Source organism: Peromyscus leucopus, chromosome 18, assembly GCF_004664715.2.
Source record: "Peromyscus leucopus breed LL Stock chromosome 18, UCI_PerLeu_2.1, whole genome shotgun sequence".
NCBI classification, from domain to species: Eukaryota; Metazoa; Chordata; class Mammalia; order Rodentia; family Cricetidae; genus Peromyscus; species Peromyscus leucopus.
In genome coordinates, this window is record NC_051078.1 from 44,083,456 (window position 1) to 44,109,482 (window position 26,027).

Here is a 26,027-nt window from a genome sequence, read left to right on the forward strand (position 1 = left end):
TCTTGGCCCTCCCTTCTCCCCATTGCCCATAACCACCTCCCGGGCCACCCCACACTCGCCTACAGTTTTTAGCCCTTTTGAGCTCCTTTATGGAAGGCTCTTCCTCTTCAATCACCACCTCCCAGCCCAAACTCCCCCATTGGCGGGTACCTCCCCACCTCTCTTTTCTGACATCCCTTTTCCATTCATACTGTGGTCCTCACTACCTACTCGGCTGCCCAGCGCCTGGGACATCCATGCTGGTACCATCTCTCAGGCTCAAGCAGGCACCTATTCAGGATGCATGGTCTGTCCAGCAGCTGGGAACCTCCCCCCTCCAGTTTTCTAAGATGTTCCAACAAAGGGCCTATCTGCTCTTTTGCTTTGTACATTCATCTTTACAGTACAACTAGGGCAGATGTTAATGGTCTATTTTTTTTTCTAGAAACTTGCCGCCTTTGATTCCTCAAGAAACAGATGCTTGAGGTCTCCAGGATGACAGTTAACCAGATGCTTCTCCACTCACACCTGCTGAATGTGAGCTCACCAATTCCTGATTCTTCCCCACGTCGACCCATGCCCTCAGGAAGTAGTCAGACTTGAACCAGCGTCCCTATACCCAAAGAGTCTGGAATGTTCTGGTGGAAGATCCACCTCAACTCCCCTCCCCTATCTCCTTCCCCAAACCCACTCCTAAGACCACCAAACACAGTTTGTTCTGGTGGAAGATCTAACCCAACTCCCCTCCCCCATCTCTTTGCCCAAATCCACTCCTTCTAAGCCCACCAAACATAGCTCCTCCCCCAGAGAGGCTCAAGACCACTCCCACAGGTATATACTGTGCTGCATTCCAGAAAACAAACACATGGTTCTTCCGGTCTCTTGTCCTGGTCTCCTCTGCAGGGCTGAGGAATCACCCAGGAATGCTTCACCCATTAAACCTGGGCTTTTCCAATTCAGTCTGATTCTGTTTAATTTGGATTGCTGTGTCTGTGAAGAGGCCTTCAGTGTACACAGACTTATCACCCCTCAAGCTTAGCAGCTGTGGGGGTTACAGTAATTACCTTGAAGGGGCCCTGCCATTTAGGGGAAAGTGGTGAGGGACCTGGTCTGGAGAAGAGAGAGGGACATGATCCTCAGTGTTGATCAGGAATGGACAGGGGTTGGCGTACAGTCAGAGTAGAGGAATCTCAAACTCTTAAGGACACACATGTTCCATTATCAACAGTAACTACCATTCTACATTGGGACACAACTTTTGACCATTATCCCAAGCCCTCATAACTCATAACCACACTTGGTTCTTTCGGGCCAGAGCTACTCTGGAACTGGGTAGGTGTTAGTAACTAATGATGGCCAGTCAGCCCTGATCAAAGTAGGAGCTGAGACAGAATAAGCCTTGAGAGGTGTTTTCCTCACAGAGTAAAGCATAGCATCTCCTACCAGGAAGCAGCATGTTAACAGTCCGATGCCTTAGAACAGGTCGAGCCTGCTTCAAGTGATCCACCACAGCTGGCTTTACAGCTCTCCTTGCTATGTAGTCATCATGGATGTTTAGAGGAGAAATACAGACCCATGAACCCCCACCATAAGCACAGGCTACTCTGCCTCTACCTCCATGATCATGGCACCTGTTGAAGTGCAGGTCTGGACTCCCAAACGATAGAAAAGCAAGGGTTGGAGGCTGTCTTGCCCTGTTCCATCTACCGCAGGAGTATGTGCTCACTGCTGATGGATGGGGGGCTTCTTGTGTGATGCAAATGTCCTAACGTTGAGCCATGATGATACCGGCATTCTGCTGCAAATCTATACTTAACAGGAGTGAGTTTTGGACTACAAGCAGTAAAATCTTTTAAAAGCATACAACTACACACACACACACACACACACACACACCACCTCAAGACTCAGGAACTAACATGGGAGTGGGGTGAAAACATTGTAAAACTCAGGGGTCTGGAAGACGGCAGTGAGACTGTCTTCTGGACACCACAGGCCTGGATCACGGCACTAATGAACATAATCAAGCCAGTCAATATTGTAACACGGAGAAAGGGGGCTCATGACTTCCCACCCCTAACTGAAGAGGTTCTGACTGTTAATGATTCCCAGGGAAGGGAATTGAAGCTTTCTTTTGAGGGTGTGAGCCCTTGGAGGTCAAGCACCTATGCTCCATCCTCCAAGATAACTTAATTGGCTGAGGGTGGGTTTTGGTGAGTCAGGATCTTTAGCACCCCAGGTTACTCTAAGATACAAACCCCTTCCCAGACCACCTGAGTTGGATGAAGGAGAATGCTATTGTAGGAAATTAAAAATTCATAGATTTTATTTTCTTAGACAAAGTCTCATGTAGCACAAAACTATGTGGCCGTGAAGCAACTATGTTCAAAGATGACTTTGAACGTCTGAAGTGCTGGGATTACAGCCATGTACCACCGTGCTCGATTTATGTGGTTCTGGGGTGTTGAACCACAGTACTAGGCAAGCACTTTGTAAACTAGGCTAACTCCCACCCATGTAAAATTGAGGGGTTTGTGAATGGTCTCTGACTCGAACATCCACAGTGGAACAACAGGAGTATCTTCTGTTAAAATACTTGACCTTGGTTTCTGAAACCTTTTTGAAGTATAAGACAAAGATAAGCAGGCAAGTCCAGCTATACTTCAGCTTGACTTAGGGTGACCACAATACTGAAGGAACTTCACAGGAACCAGCCACATGTTGGACTTTTCAGTCCCACTTCCACTTGACCTCCACTCAAGTGGATCACTGGTGACCAGTGGTATAATCACCCATGTCCACCTAAAGAAGCCTTCATAGAACCTCCACCCCAAGTATGAAGCTTAGGATTTTCTTGTCTGTGAACTAGAATACTACCATATGCCAAGGAACTAGAGTACCTCAACTCCTTGAAAATAAGAGACTCTGGCTGGGGGACCCTTGTGAATCTTAGCATGCCTCTTTACTGGCCTTCCTCTGTCCATCATGTGTCCTTGAATACACCATAACCAGTTGGTAAATGCACACTAATGTGTTTGTCTGAGTTCTGTGAACCATCTAGCAAACTTTGAGTACAGGAGGGCATTGCAGAAGCTTCCAAACTGCAGGCAGCTAGCTGGTCAGAAATAGAGATTGCAGCTTGGACGTGTGGTTGGTGCTGGACTGGGGGAGATTGCACAAATTCTCTGTTTTCCCAAAGTTTCTTGCATATCTTTTAAAAATAAAATGTTGGCAAAAATGAAGTTGCTTGCAAGAAAATGGATGCAACCTGGTTAACATAAGGGAGTCATTCTCAGAAAGGAAAACAATGAGTTTTCTCCTACTTTGGATCTTTTATAGCTACATAAACTTGTGTACATACTAGTGCCATGAAGTGAGAAGTAGAACTGTCTGGAGACAAATGCACTGATGGTCGGACATGCAGGCTATGCACCGAGAGCATTTGTATACTTGCATAAAAGTGACTTTATGTAGTCCTGTACAACAATAATAAACTTAAAAATCGTAATACTCATCATGAATTTCAGTAAGCCAAGATAAAATCAAAACAGAGTCATGCATGTTAAGGTTTAAATGGACATGATGACACCAAATTGTTCATCAAACTTTTTAAGAAATCTGTGTTGAGAAGAAATTTCTGAAGGGGGGCAAATTGATTCAAGTAATAGTAAGTGTCCTACTATGTTAATTCTGCCACAAAAGAGATCACTCAAGGACTGGGATTTGACAAAAGACAGCACACCTGCCCTGCATAAGGCCATACGACTAATTGCTAACAACAGCAAAAAGTACAAAATTCCCTAAATATAACTGGAAAATTGATAGTGTTTCAACTAATTCATTGAGAAGTTCACATTCAAAAGCATTGCAGAGCTGGACAAAAGTCTCAGAACCGAGCTGGTACAAGGAGTCATGCCTTGCATTCAGGAGGCTGAGGCTAGAAGATTGTTATGAATTGGATGTGAGCCTGAGCTATAGGGTGAGTTCAGGTGATGAACATAGACTGCAAAATGAGACCATAGCAAAAGCACATCTAAGGTTTGGCTCTACGTTCCATCCCTTTGTCCTTCTCTCTCTCTCTCTCTCTCTCTCTCTCTCTCTCTCTCTCTCTCTCTCTCTCTCTCTCACACACACACACACACACACACACATACACAAACACATAAATGTCATAAAATTTAATCTAGATTCCTATAAGAGAGAACACTTGTCATTCTTTTCCTTCATTACTGTCTCTTGTCTTTCCCTCTCTTAAGTCCTCTTTGACGTTCATTGCTCTTTAATGTTTGAGAGCAACCTGACCTAAAAACAGACACTTGGGACATTAGCACTGTGAAATAACACCCACCCACTCCCCACCCTGGAATGGAGAAGTCTAACTGCAATCAAAATTGCAAACCACTGGTGTAGCTAGGAATGGCATGGACCTGGGGTGGGGGTCAGACTCCAACTATCCCTTTCCTAGATAGAAATTTCTCAGTGGTGCGATTGATTCCCAGTGGCCAATCTCAGAACTTGGGTGGGAAGGCAACCACTTTTAAGATCACTTTCCCACACCTGTAGCACTATGAGCCTAAGTAGATGCTGGCCTTGGCGAGATGACAACAGTCGGGCTACTCTTGTGGGTGCGTCTGTAGTCCTCTCATCCATTTCTTTGAAAATTTGGATGTCTTGACAGCAAGAATTATGAGGTATGGATTTGCACTCAAATTTAATTCTTTGAAACTGGGTCTTGTGTAGTCCAGATTGGTCTTCAACTTACCCTATAGCTAAGGATGTCTTTGAACTGACCCCCTGCTTCTAGAGTTCTGAGATTACAGGCTTGTACCTGTACTCAATCTACACAGTAGTGTGTGCATTCTAGGCAAGCACTAAACCATATCCCCAACCCTCAGAACTTCTCTGTGCAAAGGTTGTCGTGGACTTGGAGGAGACCTCCCCAATGACTCCTCCTAAGACTTAAAGCAGCTTTTCATCTGCCGGAACCCAGGTCCATGATAAAGTCTGGTTCAGAGACTTAGAGAGGCAGGTGTGGTGTTGATCATAGTGAAAGTCTGGTGCCAGGGTCTTTCTGTTATGAGGGGATTTAGGATCTTTCTGTTATGAGGGCATTTAGAGCAGAGATAAAACTGCAAACACTTGAGCCTGCCAGGTGTCATGCCAAGCCATGGGTTCAGTCTGGAAAATGCTGTCGTTTTCTTCTGAAAAGAGGGCCCCTTCTTCCCTTCTCCCTTTTCCTCACCCACTTCTTTTTTGGGACATCAAGCTAGCCTTAAAACTCAATGTAATCCCGACTTAACCTTTTTTAAAAAGATATTTTACTATTATTGTGTGAGTCTCTCCCTCCCGTGTGTGTGTGTGTGTGTGTGTGTGTGTGTGTGTGTGTGTGTGTGTGTGTATGAACACAAGTGTGGAAGCAGAGGGCAACTTTGGGGAGTGGGCTTTGGGGATCTACCATGTGGGCTCTGAGGCTCTAACTCAGGGCATCAGGCTGAGTGGCAAGTGCCTTTACATACTGAGCCATCTCACAGGTCCAACAACTTCTTAAGTCATGGTTTCAAGGCCTCGCTTAGAAATTGGGAGAGGGGACACAGTTCAGTCCATAACATATTGTCACCAGTTCCTCAGCACAGTTCTCTGGTCAAGTTGCATAAAAATACTAATGGCAAAAAAAAAAAAATGGTTTTGTGTCTTTTACATATAGCCCCCTTTAAAGGCTAATCATTTTTTAAAATGAAAAGTTGGACTAGCTGAGTGGATCCCACTGACAGTAGCTTTTGCTATAAGAGCTTCGCACAGGGTTGGGAAGGAGGCAGGTAGTAGAGCACTCATCCAATAGGCCCGAGCTGCTGGGCCTGCCTTCCCTGCCCCCATGCTGCCTTTTTCTGTGTTGCTTTTGCTTTGCAACATTCTAACAAACCACAGCAGCCAGACCTAATACCTGCCCAGTCCTCTGACTAGAATAGTAGGATTGCTAGAGGTGGTTCCCAGGACCCAACAGCACTCACAGGGGACCTCTGGTATGTTGGAAGTGCCTTCTTTTTTAGTCTGGATACTCTTTATACAGTATGTGTCCAGCTAGAGGAAACTCAACATGTGCAATTATAACCAGACCGGTTTTCTATAAGCACACCATATTTCAATGAAAAGTTTAAATAACCCAAGAGTGGTGGTGTACTCTTGTAATATCGGCATATAGAGGCTGAAGCAGGGCTGCAGAGTCCAAAGCCTATCTAGGCAGCTTAGAAAGACAGTTTTTATTAAATTATTTAAAAATTAATTAATTAAAAATTTAAAGAGTGGGGATTGCTGGAAAGACGGCTCAGCAGACAGGGCACCTGCTATGAGTTGGAATCCCCAGAAGCCACTTCAAAGCCAGAGGAAGGTGTTAGATCCTCACAGAACAATGAGGCACAGGTGAACCACATGAGCACTCTGGCTGAGAAGAAGAAACCAGGACCAAATCTGGTCAGGCTGACGATCTCTGCATATCCAATTAGTTCTTGGTTTCCCGGCTATCCCATGAGCATTCAGTCCTCAAGTCCCTGCCCATCAAGTTTCTTGCTCACAAGATACAGGTTTTAAGAGGAGCTGCACCATTAGAGCACTCACATGATGCAGAGTACTGGGTGGCTTCCCTTTTAAATCCCTGTGGCCAATCAGCAATGCGCAGGCCTTTGAAAGATTCCTGCGCCTTGTTTGAATTCCAGGGGGAGCAGAGCAAGTTAGGAGCTGAAAGCAACAGCCAAAGCTGGAAAGCTGGCTGGAGCACCAGCCGACCTCCGGAAAGCCAGGGTCCAGGGAGATGCAGGTCCCAGTGCCCCAGTGGCCGCCCCACTGTTGAAAGAGATTCCAGAGGTCTTAGTGGACAAATGCAGCAGGCGCCTTTATGTAAGGGGACGCTTTCTGAGTAAAGCAGGCGTTGTCAAATGCTTTGAGATCTCAGACCCAGACACAAAGGAGGTGTTCACAGCCGAGATCGTGCCTAAGTCTTTGCTCACACCCTCCCAGAAGGAGAAGCTGTCCAAAGAGATTTCCATTCACCGCAGCCTCTCACATCAACACATCGTCGGCTTCCACAGCGTTTTCAAAGACAGTGAATTTGTGTTTGTGATTTTGGAACTTTGTCGGGAGAGGGTGAGTGTTTCTGCTGTGGGACTGAGGTGCTCACACCGTGAATTTGCTGGCAAAGGGGTTACTGATGGCTTGGAGTAGCCTTAGAGGAGTGCTTGGGTTTCAAGCGATTATGGAAAGGCTTCTAGTGAGGGTGCTGAGTGGGGTTGAGAAAAGACTCTGGATAAGGGCACGCATTAACAGGAGAGGGTCCTGTGAATGATAATGACCAGTGTACGGGCAGAATCATCAGGAGTATGCCAAGACCTCCCTTTAATCCCGAGAGCTTAGTCTTGGTCCCATCCAGCTGGCCACCCTTTTCGGTGGACTTCAGTAACTTCTTCCTTCTCCCTCAGTCCCTCCTGGAGCTGCACAAGAGGAGGAAAGCCCTGACCCAGCTGGAGGCGCGCTACTACCTAAGGCAGATAATCCTGGGCTGCCAGTACCTGCACCACAATCAGGTCATTCACGGGAACCTTAGGTTGAGCAAAGTCTTCCTGAACGAGGATATGGAGGTGAAAATAGGTGAGGTGCTGTTAGCAGGCTATTAGCAGCATCAACCCATTCCTTGTTCTTTCAGCCTTCAGAAGTAAATGTATTTTATTAAAAACAATTCTTTTCAGGGTAAGGGCACGGCTCAGGGTTGGAGCACCTGCCTAGGGTCCCCCAGTGAGAGACTTGGGCGTGGCTAAGAGGTAGAGCCCCCACCTAGAATCCCCCAGTGAGGGGCTGGTGGTTTGGCTCAGGGGTGTAGTCCCTGCCTAGGATCCTCTTATGAGAGGCTGGGGTTGTGGCTCAGGGGTAGAGACTCTGCCTAGAATTCCCCAGCATCACCCAGGTGTAGACTTTTGTCAATTTCCAGACATTACTTTCAAGCAATTATTTCCTAACTCCCTGACTCTTCCCTTATCAGTGATACAAAACTCCTTTCAGGAAAGAAGAAAACCTGACTTGTGAGAAGAAAGGATCAATGCTCCGATACTTCCCAAGCTCCCTAGCAAGGTTAATCACATCAGTGCTGTACTGTAGAAAATTGGGACCTCAGCTCAGGAGCATGCACAGAGAACCCCCGAGAGAGTTTGGGCCTCCAGTCTGGGGTGGATTCAGGGAGTTGCTTTAAGGACCCCCATTCTCTGGCTCGGATGCCTGTCGGCCCAGGCTTTAGCCTTGACCAGTCCTCGGGGACGCCCCTAAATTCTGCCCTGCTGCACCCGCAACTCACCCCACGTCCCACTCGGAGGAGTGTGCCAGTTTTCTGCAAGCTTCTCAGGGCCTAGGAGGCAGAGAGGCCCGTGTATCCTTGCAACTGGAGGGTGTTTCTGCAGGCAGCATTCTGGGTGAGTACCAAGCTCGCACTTGGTCGGTATCTTCCAGCAAAGGGCTGGAAGGGGGCGTGCCTTCGAGATTTCTCTCAGAGGTGCAGGCTTCCAGCCCCACTTGGAAAGCACTAAATACTAGCACAGGGGGGGGGGAGGGGGGCAGGGCTACCGTAGCGCCCTGCCTCTCTCAGCTCTATGGAGCTGGGAAATGGGAAAGCACCAACCACAGGAGGCTTCCGTGGTGTGCCCTCAGATGGGGCGTGGCCTCAATACTCGAGGCAATCCTCCTGACTTAACCTCTTGGGGACTGGAATTCTAGACATGATCCACCGTGGCTGGTTAAACATCTCCCCTTAACAGAGGATATCACATTTTGTTTATAGAGATGATGTAACATTTTAAAGTCATTGAAGTTGAGCTTCACGATCAAATCTATGATGATCTTTCCCAGTTACTGTCCGCACGTGATTTACAGTTGTTTCCTGGACGCATGTGTTAGCCTCTCTGCCATTCAATGTCTTTCCAGATCAGGCATTTTCAGTGCCTCCTTAAACACCCCGAGTTCCTCATATTATGATCCCCAACCATAAAATTATTTTCATTGCTACTTCATAACTGTAATTTTGGTACTGTTTTGAATTGTAATGTAAATATTTTTGGAACTAGAGGTTCATAAAGGGGTCAAGGCCCAAAGGTTGAGAACTGCTTCTTGAATTCCAGCAAAGTACTGTGGCCCTGAGCTTCACCCACTGCCTTATTCCAGCATAGACTACGTTTAGTGTGAGTTCTTTCTGTTGTCTTTCCTCCCAGAATCTGCATGCAGTGGGTAACATTAATATGTTGAAATTGGTCTTGTTATTGCCACTGAAATATAAATGTAAGTTAAATTGACTTTTGCCAAACAAGAACAATATCAAATAAGGTATTTTAGGAAATACCTTGTGCTATGCACAGTGTTAGAAGTAAGCATAGCTATGTCAAAGTAATGAGCAAATCTATCGCCTAAAATTGGTATCTAAACCCTTTGCTGAATTCAAAGGATATTTTCTGGTCCTTTTCTGACCTGTTTCCATGATGTCATTGAACCATTACTCTTTAGACACAGTCTCACCATGTAGCCCATGCTGACCTCAAATTTGCACAAAAATCCATATTAAAAATTTAAAGGGTTTTGTCTAAATTTCATATTCCTTCCAGGGACTAGAAGTGTAGCATGCATGAAGCCCTGGGTTCAATCCTCAGCACCCACATAACTTGGTACCTTCTACATGCCTGTAATCTCCTACCTCAGTCTCCCAAACCCTGATAAACAGGTGTGAGGCATCAGACCCAGGGAACTGTAACTCCTGCTGTTCTGGCGTATGTAACTTGTTCCATATACGATTCACCTGGCTGTTAAGTTGTAGCGAGGTCACACGTGGACATTTCCTCCACTGTAATTATTCATCCAGCAAGTCCCTAATGACCACCAAGTGGGAAAACCCATTCAATCTCATTTTCTTCTGCTCATGGTGTCTCCCAGCTTGCATGCTTTATTCAGTTAATCAATTCATTCATTCGGTTCCATTATGGGCACTGAAATCACAGGTTCTGCAGATTAAGAAATGGACATCAGCACCTAGTTAAAATTGTAGCTTTGTTAATCTTTGGATCTCCAGCTTTTAAAGGACCAGCCTTACAAAACCTCCTCATTGACTCTTTCAGGGTCTGCTTCATTCACAGATAAGCCTCTTACTGCACTGGCGTGGAAATGACATGGGACAGTATCCTTACCAGCATCCTTTTCTCTTTGTTTCATTTTTAATTAGCTTTCAAAGGCTGGATGGTCAAAAGGCTTCTTCCGACATCTTTATTTTTTTTATTTTATTTTTTTCGAGACAGGGTTTCTCTGCGTAGCTTTGCGCCTTTCCTGGAACTCACTCTGTAGCCCAGGCTGGCCTCGAACTCACAGAGATCCACCTGCCTCTGCCTCCCGAGTGCTGGGATTAAAGGCGTGCGCCACCACTGCCCGGCTCAGACATATTTAGTTTTTGTTAACTCACCCCTTCACAGTTTACCCTCCCCACCCCACTCTCCCCTACCAGCCTGCTGCCAGCCCCACTTATGCCTTTAACCTGGAATGTTCTCCCCCATTCTTTCATGCAACCTGTGTTTACTATCCCTTCTGATTATATTTTTTACTTTGGCTGCAAGATGTAGGTTTTCTTATAGCTTTTTCATATGCCCTTCATTCTAGTTAAGTCTTTTCCAATGTGTCACTTCCCCATCCATGTTTGAACCCTCCCACTCCGAGCATCCCCCCCTCTACCTTGACTTTTTACCTATATTTTACTAAATCCACCTGCCCTCATGAATCCATCCCCAGTGGCCTGTCTCTAATTACCTGGCTTCCACATGTACTCCAAAAACACACAAAAGAAAATTTTCAAAGCAAGGATACCTGTGTGAGAGACAGTACATGTGTCTTAATGAGACAGGGTCTCGTGTACTCCTGGCTGGCCTTTTACTCACTGTGTAGCAAGGATGACCTAGAACTTCTGATCCTTCAGCCTTCGCCTCCCATGTCCTTCAGTTACAGGCAGGCAGCACCATGCCCTATTTGTGTGAGTGTTGAGGATGGAGCCCAGGACCAATTGACCTACATCCCTAGACTAGGGAAGAAACATACCATAGGAAGAAAAAATTATATGAACACTAAGTTTATCATGTGTATTTTTTTGAGGCTGGTCTTTACTATGATGCTCAGGATGATCTTAAAGCCCCAAGTTCAAGTGTTACACCTGCCTGGGCCTCCTGAGTAAATGACACTGTGGGTGTGCACCTCTACATGAAATATGTTTCTTGAGCAGATTCTTGGCATGGCTCCTCAGCACGTCCATCTCCGTGAGCATTCATGGAAAATGTTTCTGTGTATAGAAAAGAGCGGATGAATGGGCCCCTGCTGGAAAGGTGGCAACAACTTCCCACTGACCTGCGAACCCAATCTAGACCTTCATTAACTGGAAACTGCCTCCAGGAGCTGATGATGTTTGACCCTGGGTGCTGTGCTGTTCCATGCACACCTCAGCTTCATTTTGTTTTGTGGATTTTTATATTTAGCATAGAGCCGAGCTGCTCTGACATTTTCATATGTTATGTTTTCATTTATGCTCTCACTACCTTTCCCACTCCTTCAAATAGACCTTCCCTCTCTCCACCCCAAACAGATTGACTTTCTGCGTTCATCTCATAGACACCATTATCCTCGTTGCCTCCCTCCTCCCATTAGTTCCCCTCCTCCCGTCTCATAGTCACCTTTCTAGATGTGTGTGTGTGTGTGACAGAGAGAGAGAGAGAGAGAGAGAGAGAGAGAGAGAGAGAGAGAGAGAGAGAGAGAGAGAACAACCTCTACATGGCACACTTTATCACATCCTTCCACTGTTGGCCTCACTGCGGTCACTTAGTCCTTTACATGACAGATAATATATAATTTACTGTCTCTTGAAACTATGAGAGAAAAGGGAGTTCCTAAAGATTTTAGTTACCAGTTTCAACTAGTCATGACAGGCTAAGGCAAGAGGTTATCTTCCTGATACCTGAGTCAATTCACAATATAATGGTAAACAGATCTAATAATACACCTACTTTATAACTAAGCAGTCTGATGCTAAGATGGAAAAAAATCACAGTCTTGATCTTAACTCTCAGTACAATCTCTTCATACCACATTTAATCCATGATACAATTTCAGAAACGAACAAACAAATGCCAAGTTCTCCTTTCACAACCTACTTCCTATTACACCCATATCATGAGCCCCTCAGAGACCACCAGGAGTCCAAGTTCATATGCAAAAGCAAAGAACCTTTAATGCAAGATCCAGCTTGGGTTCTTCATCCATTCCGTCACAGTGGTTGGATGAGGGAGAGCGTTGAGTTCAATTGAGCCAAAGTTTTTAAGGAGTAAAAGATGGGGTTTAGGGGAATTCTGGATTCAGATGGGGGTTGAACTCCTGATTGGGCAGGAGTGAGGTAACAGAGGTTCTGTCAAACAGTGGTTGGTACTGGCTGCAAGGAAATTGGCAGTCTATATACAAATTAAGTATGCTATCCTTAATGAGCACTTAGTACTTGTTTGTCTCAATTCTGATTGTCTCCTGCAGGGTACATTTGTGGCTTTTCCTGGTTATTGTAATGGTGAGACCTAGTTCTAATATTGTTAGTTTGCAGCCTGTCATGGCTACCCTAATGTTAAGTTAGGGCTCTTCGCTTCTCTATAAAGAAAGTAACATTCAGAGGTTCCCTTGCCTAGCAGCACTAATAGACTTTCAAAGCAGCAGCAAAGGTCTGGAGGAGTTGCATGTGTTTACTAGGGAATCTGTCAGGAGATGTTTAGGAAGGCATTTAGGAATCAGAATACAGATGCTTTAGCATCAAAGGAGCATTGGAAGGAAATTAGCAGCTCTAGTGTTTGGCTTTTCAGCTTGCTACCCCAAGATTGAACTACCAGCTCCTCCCCAGCCTCCCCTCTACTTGGCAAAATAAAACACTTTTGAGATTGAAGGTATTGATTTGTTATAACATGGTGTCTTTCTTTCCATTATTTAGTTTCTACTCATAATAATAATCTTAACTATGCAATCCAGCTCAACATCAGGGGAATGAGGAAATTACAGACCCAAAGAAGAGCAGCAGGACACAAGGACTATAAGATATTAATAGCAGAAGGATGGGTGCCACAGTTGGATGGGTGCCCTCTGAGCTGCAGATGGGAGGGTCTGGTGTTTAAGGTGTAGGTCAGTCAGAACTGTCACAGCTGTCCCATAGTTGGCAGTGGCGAGCTTCTTGCTGAACTTGCTCTTCTTGGACCCAAGGTGCTCATGGCTCCAACAGTGCTCATGTCTTCTTTAGCATTCCCAAGGACCATGTGTTTGCCATGAAAACACTGAGTCTCTGCAGTGCAAATGAAAACTGGAAATTGTTTGTCTTGGTTCATCATTTGCCATGGACAAAATACTAGGACCTGAATGTTCAGAATGACATTCTCATCCTTAAATTTCACCCCATAGATGGCCTTCATATGAGTGACTATGGCACATAATGTCACCAGCCAGACATGAATCCTGGAATAATTCAGTGAAAGGAGAAACACTCGCAACCAAATACTTCCTTTCAAATGCTCAGAGCAGCAAAGTTTTCTTCTGCCTTGGGAACTTTGCAAATAGCTAGAGGAAGACTCAGCTTAAGGGTGGCTATCTATACCGAGGTTGAAGACCACTGTAGACTTGACCATAGATCTAGTGGCCACAGGGCACAGGGCAATCTGCAAATGATCTTTTTAAAAAAGTTAACAGAGAGGCACCATTCACCAAATGATGGAAACTGATGAAAACTCACAGCCAAATACTAGAAGGATTTCAGTGAATCCTAGAGAACAGGAGGAGAAAGGATTGTAGGAACCCGAGGGTCAAGGACACCACAAGAAGACTCACAGAATCAACTAACCTGTATCCAATTAGTTCTTAGTTTCCTAGGCTATCCCACGTGCATTCAATCCTCAAGTCCCTGCCCATCAAGTTTCTTGCTCACAAGATACAGGTTTTAGCCTGGTGGTGGTGGCGCAAGCCATTAATCCCAGCACTCGAGAGGCAGAGCCAGGCGGATCTCTGTGAGTTCGAGGCCAGCCTTGGCTACCAAGTGAGTTCCAGGAAAGGCGCAAAACTACACAGAGAAACCCTGTCTCAAAAAAAAAAAAAAAAAAAAAGATACAGGTTTTAAAAGGAGCTGCACCATTAGAGCACTCACATGATGCAGAGTGCTGGGTGGCTTCCGTTTTGAATCCCTGTGGCCAATCAGCACCTCACAGGCCTTTGAAAGATTCTCAGAGCCTTGTTTGAATTCCAGGGGGAGCAGAGCAAGTTTAGGAGCATGAAAGCATCAGCCAAAGCTGGAAAGCTGGGTGGAGCACCAGCCGACCTCCGGAAAGCCAGGGTCCAGGGAGATGCAGGTCCCAGTGGCCACCCCACTGTTGAAAGAGATTCCAGAGGTCTTAGTGGACAAACGCAGCAGGTGCCTTTATGTAAGGGGACGCTTTCTGAGTGAAGCAGGCGTTGTCAAATGCTTTGAGATCTCAGACCCAGACACAAAAGAGGTGTTCACAGCCAAGATCGTGCCTAAGTCTTTGCTCACACCCTCCCAGAAGAAGAAGCTGTCCAAAGAGATTTCCATTCACCGCAGCCTCTCACATCAACACATTGTCGGCTTCCACAGCGTTTTCGAAGACAGTGAATTTGTGTTTGTGATTTTGGAACTTTGTCGGGAGAGGGTGAGTGTTTCTGCTGTGGGACTGGGGTGCTCACACTGTGAATTTGCTGGCAAAGGGGTTACAGATGCCTTGGAGTAGCCTTAGAGGAGTGCTTGGGTTTCAAGCGATTATGGAAAGGCTTCTAGTGAGGGTGCTGAGTGGGGTTGAGAAAAGACTCTGGATAAGGGCACGCATTAACAGGAGAGGGTCCTGTGAATGATAATGACCAGTGTATGGGCAGAATCATCAGGAGTATGCCAAGACCTCCCTTTAATCCCGAGAGCTTAGTCCTGGTCCCATCCAGCTGGCCACCCTTTTCGGTGGGCTTCAGTAACTTCTTCCTTCTCCCTCAGTCCCTCCTGGAGCTGCACAAGAGGAGGAAAGCCCTGACCCAGCTGGAGGCGCGCTACTACCTAAGGCAGATAATCCTGGGCTGCCAGTACCTGCACCACAATCAGGTCATTCACGGGAACCTTAGGTTGAGCAACGTCTTCCTGAACGAGGATATGGAGGTGAAAATAGGTAAGGTGCTGGACCTGCGGGTGCCTGGTGCCAGTACAAGAGGAAGCAAGGAGAGGAAATCTGGGAGAACGGGAGCCAGAGAAATGGAGGGCCGGTGGGACATGGAGGTGCTGCCCTCCAGAACGCCCTCTAGTCTAGAAATGGAAAGTGAGGGGCCCACACGCCAGTGTCTTGCCTTTAGATGCATTTGCTCTTTTTGTTTTTGTGTTTGCTGTTGCTCTCTTGTGTATCTCAATACAGTAGTTCTGAAAATAATAGTTTACTTGGGGGTGCCTCCCCCAATTACTACCCTATCTCACAGCACTGAGCCAGGTGCTCCTCAGTTTCCCTTTTAAACTGGAGGTCTAGATGTATGCCATGGAGCAAGGCTGGCAGCATTCCCTTAGCTGTCCCTTTACTGAGCTGAAAAGTCCTGTTCCCTTGAGACTCTGATTTGCCTCAGCCCCTGTACCCATGTCACCTTTCTTATCTTGTCCATCAGCAGTCCGAAGAGTGTTTACTTGGTTCCCCAGTGCATCCAATTCTGTTGTCACGGGTCTTAAATGTCATTTATTTACGTGAGGGGTGGGGATAGGAGGTAACTTTCAGGAGTCGGTTTTCCCCTTGCACTGTGTGAGTCCCAGGGTCAACTCCAGCCATCTGTCTTAGAGGCATGCACCTCTGCCTACTGAGCCATCTTATTGCCCTAGCCCTGCTCTCTAAAAGAGCAGTGTAAAGAGCAGTGGGAAGCCAGCCAGGGCCAGCAAAGTAGAAAGGTTCCCGGAACAGAGACTTTGGAGTCTGATTCTCAATGGTCAGACCTGAGGCAGCTGTCTGCAACCACAGGTGACCCACACCTAGCAGCTGAGCGCCCTCTCTTCTTTCCTCTGTCCCAGGGGGTTTCGGGCTGGCAACCAAAGTGGAATATGAAGAGGAACAAATGAAGACCTTTTGTAGCCCCCAGAACTTCGTAGCTCCCAAAGCAGTGAGACTGGGAAGTTTTGAGGAGGATGTATGGTCCATCGGGTGCATCATGTAAGCTGGGAATGGACTCAGGAGCTATGGGTCTCAATGGGGCTTTCTGAGGCACTTCACCCAGTTGTCCTTACCCTCTGAATCCTTCTTCCTTAGAGAAAGGCTATTTCAGGGAGCAGGTTGCCCACATGAAGCCCTATTTCCTTATCAATCTGGTGTAGGATGTAGGATTTCCTGTAGCTTGGACTTATGGTCCAGAGAAGGGACGAGAAATTCTCTACAATTCTTCCTCCAGCTCTTTGCTGTTTACTAAAAGCATGCACAGACCCAAACCATCAATACCTGAGGACTTGTTAGGACTATGGAATCTCAGTTCTGAACCTGGGTTTAATTGTGTCCCTGGCGGACTTTCAAGAAGGCTTTGGAAGCACTGATGAGCACTAATGGGAGAATTAGATCATCAGAAAGGCTGATGGTAGTCAGAAGTCCCATCATGGTGGCCTGCGGTGGATAGCAGTGGCCTCTGGGCTCCTTGGAGTCCTCTATTACTGCAGCCCAGAGCTGGGGAATTCCTGGCCCCTTAGTATCCAGGTGTTATCAGCTACATTCTTCTGAGGGCTTGTCCTAGCCAAGGTTACCGTGGCACTAGGCAGACTTGGAGACCATCCCCATCTCTTCCTAGTCAGTGACTCCAGCACAGCCCCCTTCCTCTAGACAATGACTTATGCATTTGGACTTTCCTGAGAGTTTAAGCAAAATTCTTCCTTGTACCTTCAGGTACACCTTGCTAGTGGGCAAGCCACCTTTTGAGACCTCATTCGAAAAAGAAACCTATCTCCGGATGAAACCAAATGAATACAGTGTTCCCAAGGTGACAGCAACACAATTTTATTTTGTTTTACCCAAAAGCTATTCACTGAGCCCAGCTATATCCTGAGGACAGCCTTGCCTCTAATATAGCCACAGAATGTATGTCTGAAGGCTGGCCTTGAACTCGCTGCATGTTGAGTTTGAATGTCAGATTCTCCTGCCTCTACCTCCCAAGTGTTGAGATTACAGGCATGCAGCACCAGGCTGGCTTTATGGGGTATACTGGGAACTGAACTGGGTTTTGTGCTTATAGGCAAGCACTCTGCCAACTGAGTCCCATGCCCAGCTTCCTGAATGGATGTAAAGTGCAGGGAGAAAATGGGGAGAAGAGGCAGACATGCTTAAGCTTGGGACATGGACCATCTCCACCCAGCTGAGCTGTGTTTAGCAGATGATGGCTTGACTCTTGTGAACCAGGCTTCCCATGTACAACGTGGAAGTTTCCCCAAGGGCTTCCAGTGACAAAATGACATCTTTTTTTCACAACCAAAGACATACATCCATTTGAAGGGATAACCCATTTCTAGGGACTAGGTCTACGTGGGACATATGGCCACTTTCAAACTGGTGTCCTTGACTTGTATATAGAGTAGCTATGTCACAGAGAATCAGCTCACTGCAGACGGCATGGACTGGCGTGAGCCAGCTGGACTGCTGTGGTATAAGTCCTGGCTTTATCACCTAGGCTGTGTGTGTGTATTCTCAGACAGGGGCACTTTCTCAGTTCTGAGCCTGCTTCTTCATCTAAAGTGAGCCATAGTAGTGAAGTGAGTAGTCTTCACTTTTGTGAGGCTGAGGCAGGGGAATCTCAAGTTCCAGGCTAGCCTGAGCTATATAGTGAAATCCTTTCTCAAACTATATAGGGGGAGGGAGTTTTTAGGAGTTTTTGTGAGGCCCAAATGAATTAACATCCAAGACTGCATTCCTGATACATAAGAAGCCTAGAGTTAATGCTCTGACTGACAGGCCTGTTCTAGGGTTTATCCCATATACCAGGTGTCCCACGTGGTGGGGTCCCAGGTATGGTACCGCTCCCCCATTCTACAGATACGCCTTGGTGGGCCAGAAAGCCCAGGCTATTTGTCAGAGCTGGAATCCTGGGGGCGGAACTGGGATTTAAACACAGGTCTGGGGACCTGGAGGCCCCTCTGGTGGCAAATAACTAAATGTGCTTTGCAAGGGCAAGCTGCGGAAATCGTCCCCAGTTAATATTGAGTGCCAAGTGGCAGGAAATGATCCTTCTCACCATCAGGGTGACATTGGTCCTTGCTAAAGCTGGGGTGGAGGACCTGGTGGAGCTTATGGCCACTGAGCTATGGTATATTTGAGATAGGAGCAGCCACATGTCAGGTGGGGTCCCTGTCTCATCTCACTTAGGCTCTGCTTCTCCCCTCCAGCACATCAATCCCGTTGCTGCCTCCCTCATCCAGAAGATGCTTCAGGCAAAACCCACTGCCCGCCCCACCATTGAGGAGTTGCTCAAAGATGAGTTTTTCACTTCTGGCTATATCCCTGCCCGTCTGCCCATCACCTGCCTCACCATCCCACCAAGGTTGTCAGTAGCTCCCAGCGGCCTGGACCCCAGCAGCAGGAAGCCTCTCATGGTCCTCGAGAAAGGTGAAGCTTGGTCTTGGCAGGGTAGACTGCAGAGAGCCCAGATTTCCAGGGTGCATTTCGGGGTGCGTGCACCTTACTCTGCCCCCAGAGGTGGGTCCTCTCCTTGAGGTCTGGTCCCTGGGTTCTTCTGACTCTTGGGCTTGGCAGGAAGAACAGACTGAATCAACCCATTTGATCTGATAAGGAAAAAAATGGACTGAACACCAAGCCCAGGAAATTCTTTTTGATTACTTTTAAAAGTCTCTATTGTCTCTTTTGCATGTTTTGTTGAATGCTGGAACTTGTCAGGTATAGACATGGAGTATAACACGGCACCCATCCTCAGTTCTCATTCTCAGCCATGGTTCACTCTGCACCTTCACCCCTTTGAGTGCTTGTGTTTTGTCTGTCAGGAACAGGTCTCTCATTGTCACCAGGCTGCTCTGGAGTCAGTCCTCCTGCCTAGGGCTCTGGATTACAGGTTTGTCAGCACATCTCACTTTTGAAATGTCACTACAGCCAACTCCAGCAGTCTGCCATTTTATACTTAAACTAAAGTACATCTGTGAGTTCGAGGCCCGCCTGGTCTATAGAGCGAGTACCAGGACAGCCAGAGCTGTTAGAGAAACTGTCTGAAAAAGAAAACAAAGGATTAAATAGGTAGAAGAACGAACAGGAAGCATCTGACCCTCTTTTCCCAGTCTGTTTACATTTCTTTTGATGTTTTCATCATCAATCCTCTATGTGTTTCTCTTAACTGATTGAGAGCAAACTTAGTTGTTTTTTTTTAAAAAAGATTTATTTATTTATTATGAGGATACCAGATCTCATTACAGGTGGCTATGAGCCACCATGTGGTTGCTGGGAATTGAACTCAGAACCTCTGGAAGAGCAGTCAGTGTTCTTAACCACTGAGTCATCTCTCCTGCCCTAAGAGCAAACTTTCTTCTGTTAATGCTTCTGTGTATACTTCTTGAAAACAGATATGACAGACACCAGCACAACCTTCAGGACTGTGAGCATTAATCTAATCCCATATTGTCTTCACAGTTTCTTTTTCTTGTTTCTTTCCTTCCTTCCTTCCTTTCTTTCTTTCTTCCTTTCTTCTTCCTTCTTCCTTCCTTCCTTCCTTCCTTCCTTCCTTCTTCTTTCTTTCTTTCCTTCCTTCCTTCCTTCCTTCCTTCCTTCCTTCCTTCCTTCCTTCCTTCTTTCTTTCCTTCCTCCTCCCTCCCTCCCTCCCTCCCTCCCTCCCTCCCTCCCTCCCTTCCTTCCTTTTTGACACAAGATCTCACTATGTATCTCAAGCTGGCCTCCAACTCACAGACATCCACCTGTTTCTGCCTTCCAAGTGCTAGGATCAAAGGCGTGAGACACCTCACCTGGTAGCATTCCTTTTTTTTTTTTTTTTTGGACTCCCTCCCTTCCTTTTTCCTTCTATTTATTTTTTTTATTTTTATTTATTTATTTTTATTTATTTATTTATTTATTTTTATTTATTTTTTTATTTTTATTTATTTTTTATTTTTTATTTATTTTTTATTTATTTTTATTTTTTATTTTTATTTATTTTTTATTTTTAATTTTTTTTATATTTTTATTTATATATTTTTTTATATTTTAATTTTTAATTTTTTTGTTTTTTCAAGACAGGGTTTCTCTGTGTAGCTTTGTGTCTTTTCTGGAGCTCACTTGGTAGCCCAGGCTGGCCTCGAACTCACAGAGATCCGCCTGGCTCTGCCTCCCGAGTGCTGGGATTAAAGGCGTGTGCCAACACTCCCAGCTCTAATTTTTAATTTTTAATTTTTAATTTTTTACTTTTTAATTTTTTACTTTTTACTTTTTAATTTTTATTTTTTATTTTTTTATTTTTATTTTTATTTATTTATTTTTATTTTTTTATTTTATTTTTTATTTATTTTTATTTTTTTATTTTTTATTTCATTCATTTTTTTATTTATTTCTTTTTATTTCATTCATTTTTTATTTCATTCATTTTTTTTCATTCATTTTTTATGTCATTCATTTTTTATTTCATTCATTTTTTATTTCATTCATTTTTTATTTCATTCATTTTTTTATTTCATTCATTTTTATTTCATTCATTTTTTATTTCATTCATTTTTTATTTCATTCATTTTTTATTTCATTCATTTTATTTCATTCATTTTATTTCATTCATTTTTTTCCTTCATTTTTTATTCATTTTTCATTCATTTTTTATTCATTTTTTTCATTTATTTTTTATTTATTTATTTATTTTTTATTTATTTATTTTTATTTATTTTTTATTTATTTATACAGACTATGAAGCCAAGACTGGCCTCAGGTTTGAAATCTCTGACCTCACTACCCCCTCTCCTCCCAGATGCTGGGCTTATAGGAGTGTGCCACTGTATTTAGAATTACTAATTTTTTCTTGCAGTTTTATTTGACCTTAATATATTTCATTAAGGGTTGTATTCTTTGAGAAGTAGCTTGAAGGACTTTATTTCTCTGTGTGGATATACCGCCAATTTAATGCAACGTTCTCAGTTTTTCTGTTCAATTAGATTTACATTTTTAGGCAAATGACTTGCGATGATTTAGTTTTGGTTTTGGTGCTTTGAGACAGAGTCTCATGTTGTTAAAGCTAGCCTTGAACTGCCAAATGCTGGGGTTACCAATGTGTGCCTCACCCCTGACTCAATGACTTGGATTTTTTGGAATAATTTTAGGGCTATACAAAGTGTTATAAATAAAACAGAGCTGACTTCCTATGTGCCCTTCCCCCAGCGTCCTCCATTATCAGCATCTCTCTACTATAGAATAATTACCAAAACTAAAACGTTAACCACAAGATAATCCTGTCAACAAACTCTAGTCCTCATGTCAATCAAACAGATTCCCCATTAACATCACCTTGTTCTGTACCAGGGTGCAAGTCAGTACTGCACATACCCATTTAGAGACCTCAGCTTCTTAGTTCCTCCAGCCTGTGACAGTCTCTGGGTTTTTCCTTGTGTCTTGTGACCTTGACATTTTCAGAGGGTGCTGATGAGTGTCTTTCCTGTTGTGTTTGTTGCTTCCTCGTGATTTAGGGAAGATTCTACATTCTGAGCAGGAATGCTGCAGAGGGAATGTGCTCTTTTCAATGTGTCGGGGAGACAAGGCTGTCTCTGCTACAGATACTGTTTTTTTCGGTCATTGGTAAGTATCTTGCAAGAAGTTGTTTGAAAAACGGCTGCCCATCAAATTTGGCACCCACATGTGGATCTTGGTGTAGTAATTATTGCTGTAATTTTTATTTTCCCCTTTAAATTTTTGAGAGAGTGTCTCATGTGGCCCAGTCTGCTTAGAATTCCCAGTAGCCAAGGATGACCTTGAGCTTCTGTTCCTTCTGCCTCTGTCTCCCAAGTGCTAGGATTACAGGCGTGGACCACCACCGCCAGTTTATAAGGAGCTGAGAATGTTAATTCAGGGCTTCACACTAGACAAGCACTCTGTTAATTGAGCTATTGCTGAGCCCCCTTTTCTGTTTCCCTTTCCTGTAGTGCTGGACTTGTGGATCCTATCTTATGGGGAGGTATTAAAATACTGCTCCTTTAGGATTCTTTTTTTCTTAGTAAAGTAGCAATAAATGAAAATGTTTTATAGACATTTTCCAGATTATCCAAAGGTAGAGGATTGTATCATGTGTTATGTGATCCTGGAGTAGTCGTCCTCCATTTTCAATAGTTTTATTTGGACAAGTTTGATTTTACATATTCTGCAAACTCTCTCATTTTGTTTTTCCTGTGAATGGGTGTTTGACATGCATATATGAATGTGTAGCACATGAATGCCTGGTGACCACAGAGGCCAGAAGACGGTCTTGGATCCCCTGGAACTGGAGTTACAGGTAGTTGTGAGCCTCCATAAGAATGCTGGGAACCAAAGCCAGGTTCTTGACAAGAATAGCCAGTGCTCTTAGTGGTTGAGCCATCTCTCCAGCCCCTTTTTGGCTAGTTTTAAAATCAGAGCTTAAATATTTTATTTTACACTTAAGTTCTCAATACAGTATGGTGGGATTGTTGTTGCTGTTTTTAATTGAAAATTTAGGGAATGTCCTGTTTCACGGGAGAACTGACACGTGCTGGTTTGGGGAAGTGAATTGTTCAAGAATAAAGACAGCAACAGTGACCAGCGCAGCCCCATCAACATAGGCAAACTAATGCTTCAGTGTGGATTTCATTAGACTCAGTTATGTGTAGGCAAACAAAGCAAAAGGCTTACACTGTGCTTCACCCATCCTTCCGCCATCCTGGATGCACAAGGTGCCCTTCGTTCTTTGCTTCACTCGGTCCCTTCAGGCTCCCTCCCTGAGGGACAGCAACAGCAGGTGTCCTGGAAGGGCAGCCTGGAGCAGAGGCCTGAGCTCTTAAAGCTTTGTGGCCTCTCAGTAAGCACCATATACCTGACACGCCAACCCGGTCCTGACTCAGTTCCCAACAGCAGTGAGAGCCAATGGTACTGTGGGAAGAGTGCTAGCTGTGGCAGGCAGCCTGTGCTCCCTCCAGTGGTTTTGTGCCTGGCTAATGGCCATGTCACCTTCTTAGGTGTAGAGAGACCCTTGCCTGACCATCCCTGGGAAAAGGAGGAACCAGTGGTTTGGGGGACAAGTGAGGCCATTGAGTGCCACCTCAGTGACATGCTGCAGCAGCTGACCAGGGTCAATGCCTCGAAGCCCTCAGAGCGAAGGCTGGTGCGGCAAGGTGAGTCCTGTAGGGAGCTTCCCATCTGGAGAAGGCAGGGTATCTCAGTCAGCAAGCAGAGCCCCCCATTTCCTGGAGATCAAAATCCAGATGAGTTAGCCTGACACCCAAGGCCCTCCTGGTGTGCCTTCTGCCTGCTTCTGCCCCATCTCACTCTGTAGGTGACTGATAGGTCACCTCTGCACAGCTAGCATCTCCTGTCTCCTTTCTGCCCAGGGAATTAATCCCTTGGTCCTCAAGAGACTCAGGTCAGCTCCAGCCTCAGGGTTTTGTGCCCACTGTCACCACCCTGACCCCCCTGCCAGCACTTCCTAACCTGAATAATTCTCCATAACATTTTTTCCGACACATTCATGTATCTGCAGTTGGGACTCGTGTGCACTGAGGTGGTTCCAGCGTTGCAGGAATGGTTGGGTCTGCTCAGTTTCTTCAGCACTTTAATCTGGGGCACTAGGCTTTCCACCAGCCCTGATGTTAATGACTTTGATTACTCTTCATCCCTCTGGTCGGTATGTGGGTCCTTCTAGAAGCCTAGGGTTTTCTTTTCCTATCCACACCTACCACAGTTCCTGAGACACAGTAAAGGGGCCCACTTAACGAATTGGGACTTGACGTCTTGGGCTGCAATTTGGGTGTCTGGGTTTGTGCTGTCACAGCCCTCCACAGGCTTCATGGGGAGGATTATCTGAGAAGACAGAAGAAGGGACTGGCTTAACCAGTGCTCTGTTTCTATCCCAGAGGAGGCTGAGGATCCTGCATGTATCCCCATCTTCTGGGTCAGCCAGTGGGTAGACCAATCAATGAAGTATGGACTTGGTAGGTGTCTCCAGAGTGTGCGATGGGCAGGGGATGGTGCTGCCATAGTAGCCTTTGAGTGAACAAGTGAGTGATGTCCATTGTGGTGGTATTGTGTTCCCCAAAATATTGTGTACTCTAATAAATTTATCTGGGGTCAGAGAACAGACAGCCACTAGATACAAAGGCTAGAAAATGGTGGCACTCACACCTTTAATCCTAGCATTCCAGAGATAGAAATCCCTCTGGATCTATGTGAGTTCAAGGCCACATTGGAAATAGCCAAGCATGGTGACACACACCTTTAATCCAGAAAGCCAGCCTTTAATCCCAGGGAGTGGTGGTAGAAAACAAAAAGATATATAAGGCGTGAGGACCAGAAACTAGATGCATTTTGGCTGGTTAAGCTTTCAGGCTATGGAGCAACACAGTTCAGCTGAGATTCATTCTGGATGAGGACTCAGAGGCTTCCAGTCTGAGGAGACAAGACCAGCTGAGGAACTGGTGAGGTGAGATAGCTGTGGCTTGTTCTGTCTCTCTGATCTACCAGCATTGACCCCAATAACTGGCCTCGGGTTTGATTTTATTAATAAGAACTTTTAAGATTCATGCTACAGTCCGTAATTGTGTGGCTGTGTTACCAAGAATTGTTAGGGCCTAATATATGCAAGCACTCTACTACTGAGCTATTCCCAGCCTTTGTCCACCTCTTCCTGCCTTTCTAAGACAGCCCTCCCCCGCCATTAGGGTATCAGCTCTGTGACAACAGCACAGGGGCACTCTTTAATGACTCAACATGCCTCGTCCTCTACAATGATGGCGACAGCCTCCAGTACATAGACCATGATGGAATGGAGTCTTACCCCACCATGAGCTCCCACCCTGACTCCTTGATGAAGAAGGTGGGAACTGGCTGCTGTAAGAGGGTGTGGCAGGGTATGGGGTCTGCCTCAGGGTCAGGCTCTCATTCTGCAATCCCTGTCTCAACTTTCCAACCAGATCACTCTCCTCCAGCATTTCCGAAGTTACATGAATGAACACCTGCAGAAGGCAGGGGCCACCATGATGGCAGGGGCCAACACCATACCCCGGGAAGGTGATGAGCTGGCCCGGCTGCCCTACCTGAAAAAATGGCTCCGCACAAGCCGCGCCATCATCCTGCACCTCAGCAACGGCACTATACAGATTAATTTCTTCCAGGTGTGCAGGGGCCTGTACTTGAGGTGGCTGGGTGGGGTGGAAGTGCTGTCCCTTTCACCAGGTGGCGGGCCTTCCTCCCCTTTGCCTCAACCTCAGGCCCCAGCTGAGCTTTTCACTCACTCCCTTCTTCCCTCCAAGGACCACACCAAACTTATCCTGTGCCCCATGATGGCAGCTGTGACCTGCATCAACAAGAACTGGGACTTCCACACATACAGCCTGAGCCTTCTGGAGGAATATGGCTGCTGCGAGGAACTGGGCAGACAGCTATGCTATGCCCACACCATGGTAGACAGGATGCTGAGCTCAACGTCTCCCAGCAGCAGACTGGAGGACAACACCTAGGCCTCTGTCCTTTGGGCTGGTGCCCTTCACTCTGCAGACTCTGCCTGGGACTGCGTTGCTGGGCTTCCGGGACTGCTGTTCAGTGCCCGTGGCCTTGGGGCTGGGTGGGGAAGGGGTTGCTGTGTGAGTTATTTCTGTATATGTTTGGATCTGAGTTTATAACCTCTTCCCCTGCCCTCAGTCTAATGTGTAACTTGTATAGATATATTTCTATTGAATTTGACTGTTCTTTCCTTGGCTTTATATTTATTCAATATATATGCATATCTTTTCTTATCCTGTGTTTTTGTGAGTACCCGGAACCCAGAGCATTCCTCTGTTC

At 45.6% G+C, this 26,027-nt stretch overlaps 1 protein-coding gene across 1 annotated transcript; it reads left to right on the forward strand.

The window, feature by feature from the left end:
- The first annotated feature begins 4,577 nt into the window (after positions 1-4,577).
- Positions 4,578-25,981, forward strand: LOC114688632 (serine/threonine-protein kinase PLK1-like). Its single transcript, XM_028863189.2, has 11 exons — positions 4,578-4,604; positions 6,709-7,116; positions 15,047-15,215; positions 16,091-16,229; positions 16,947-17,040; positions 18,437-18,656; positions 23,210-23,365; positions 24,104-24,181; positions 24,908-25,062; positions 25,160-25,360; positions 25,499-25,981. Exons 1-11 carry the CDS (start codon positions 4,578-4,580, stop codon positions 25,703-25,705), a joined length of 1,854 nt encoding a protein of 617 aa, XP_028719022.1. The 3' UTR covers positions 25,706-25,981.
- Positions 25,982-26,027: the final 46 nt, after the last annotated feature.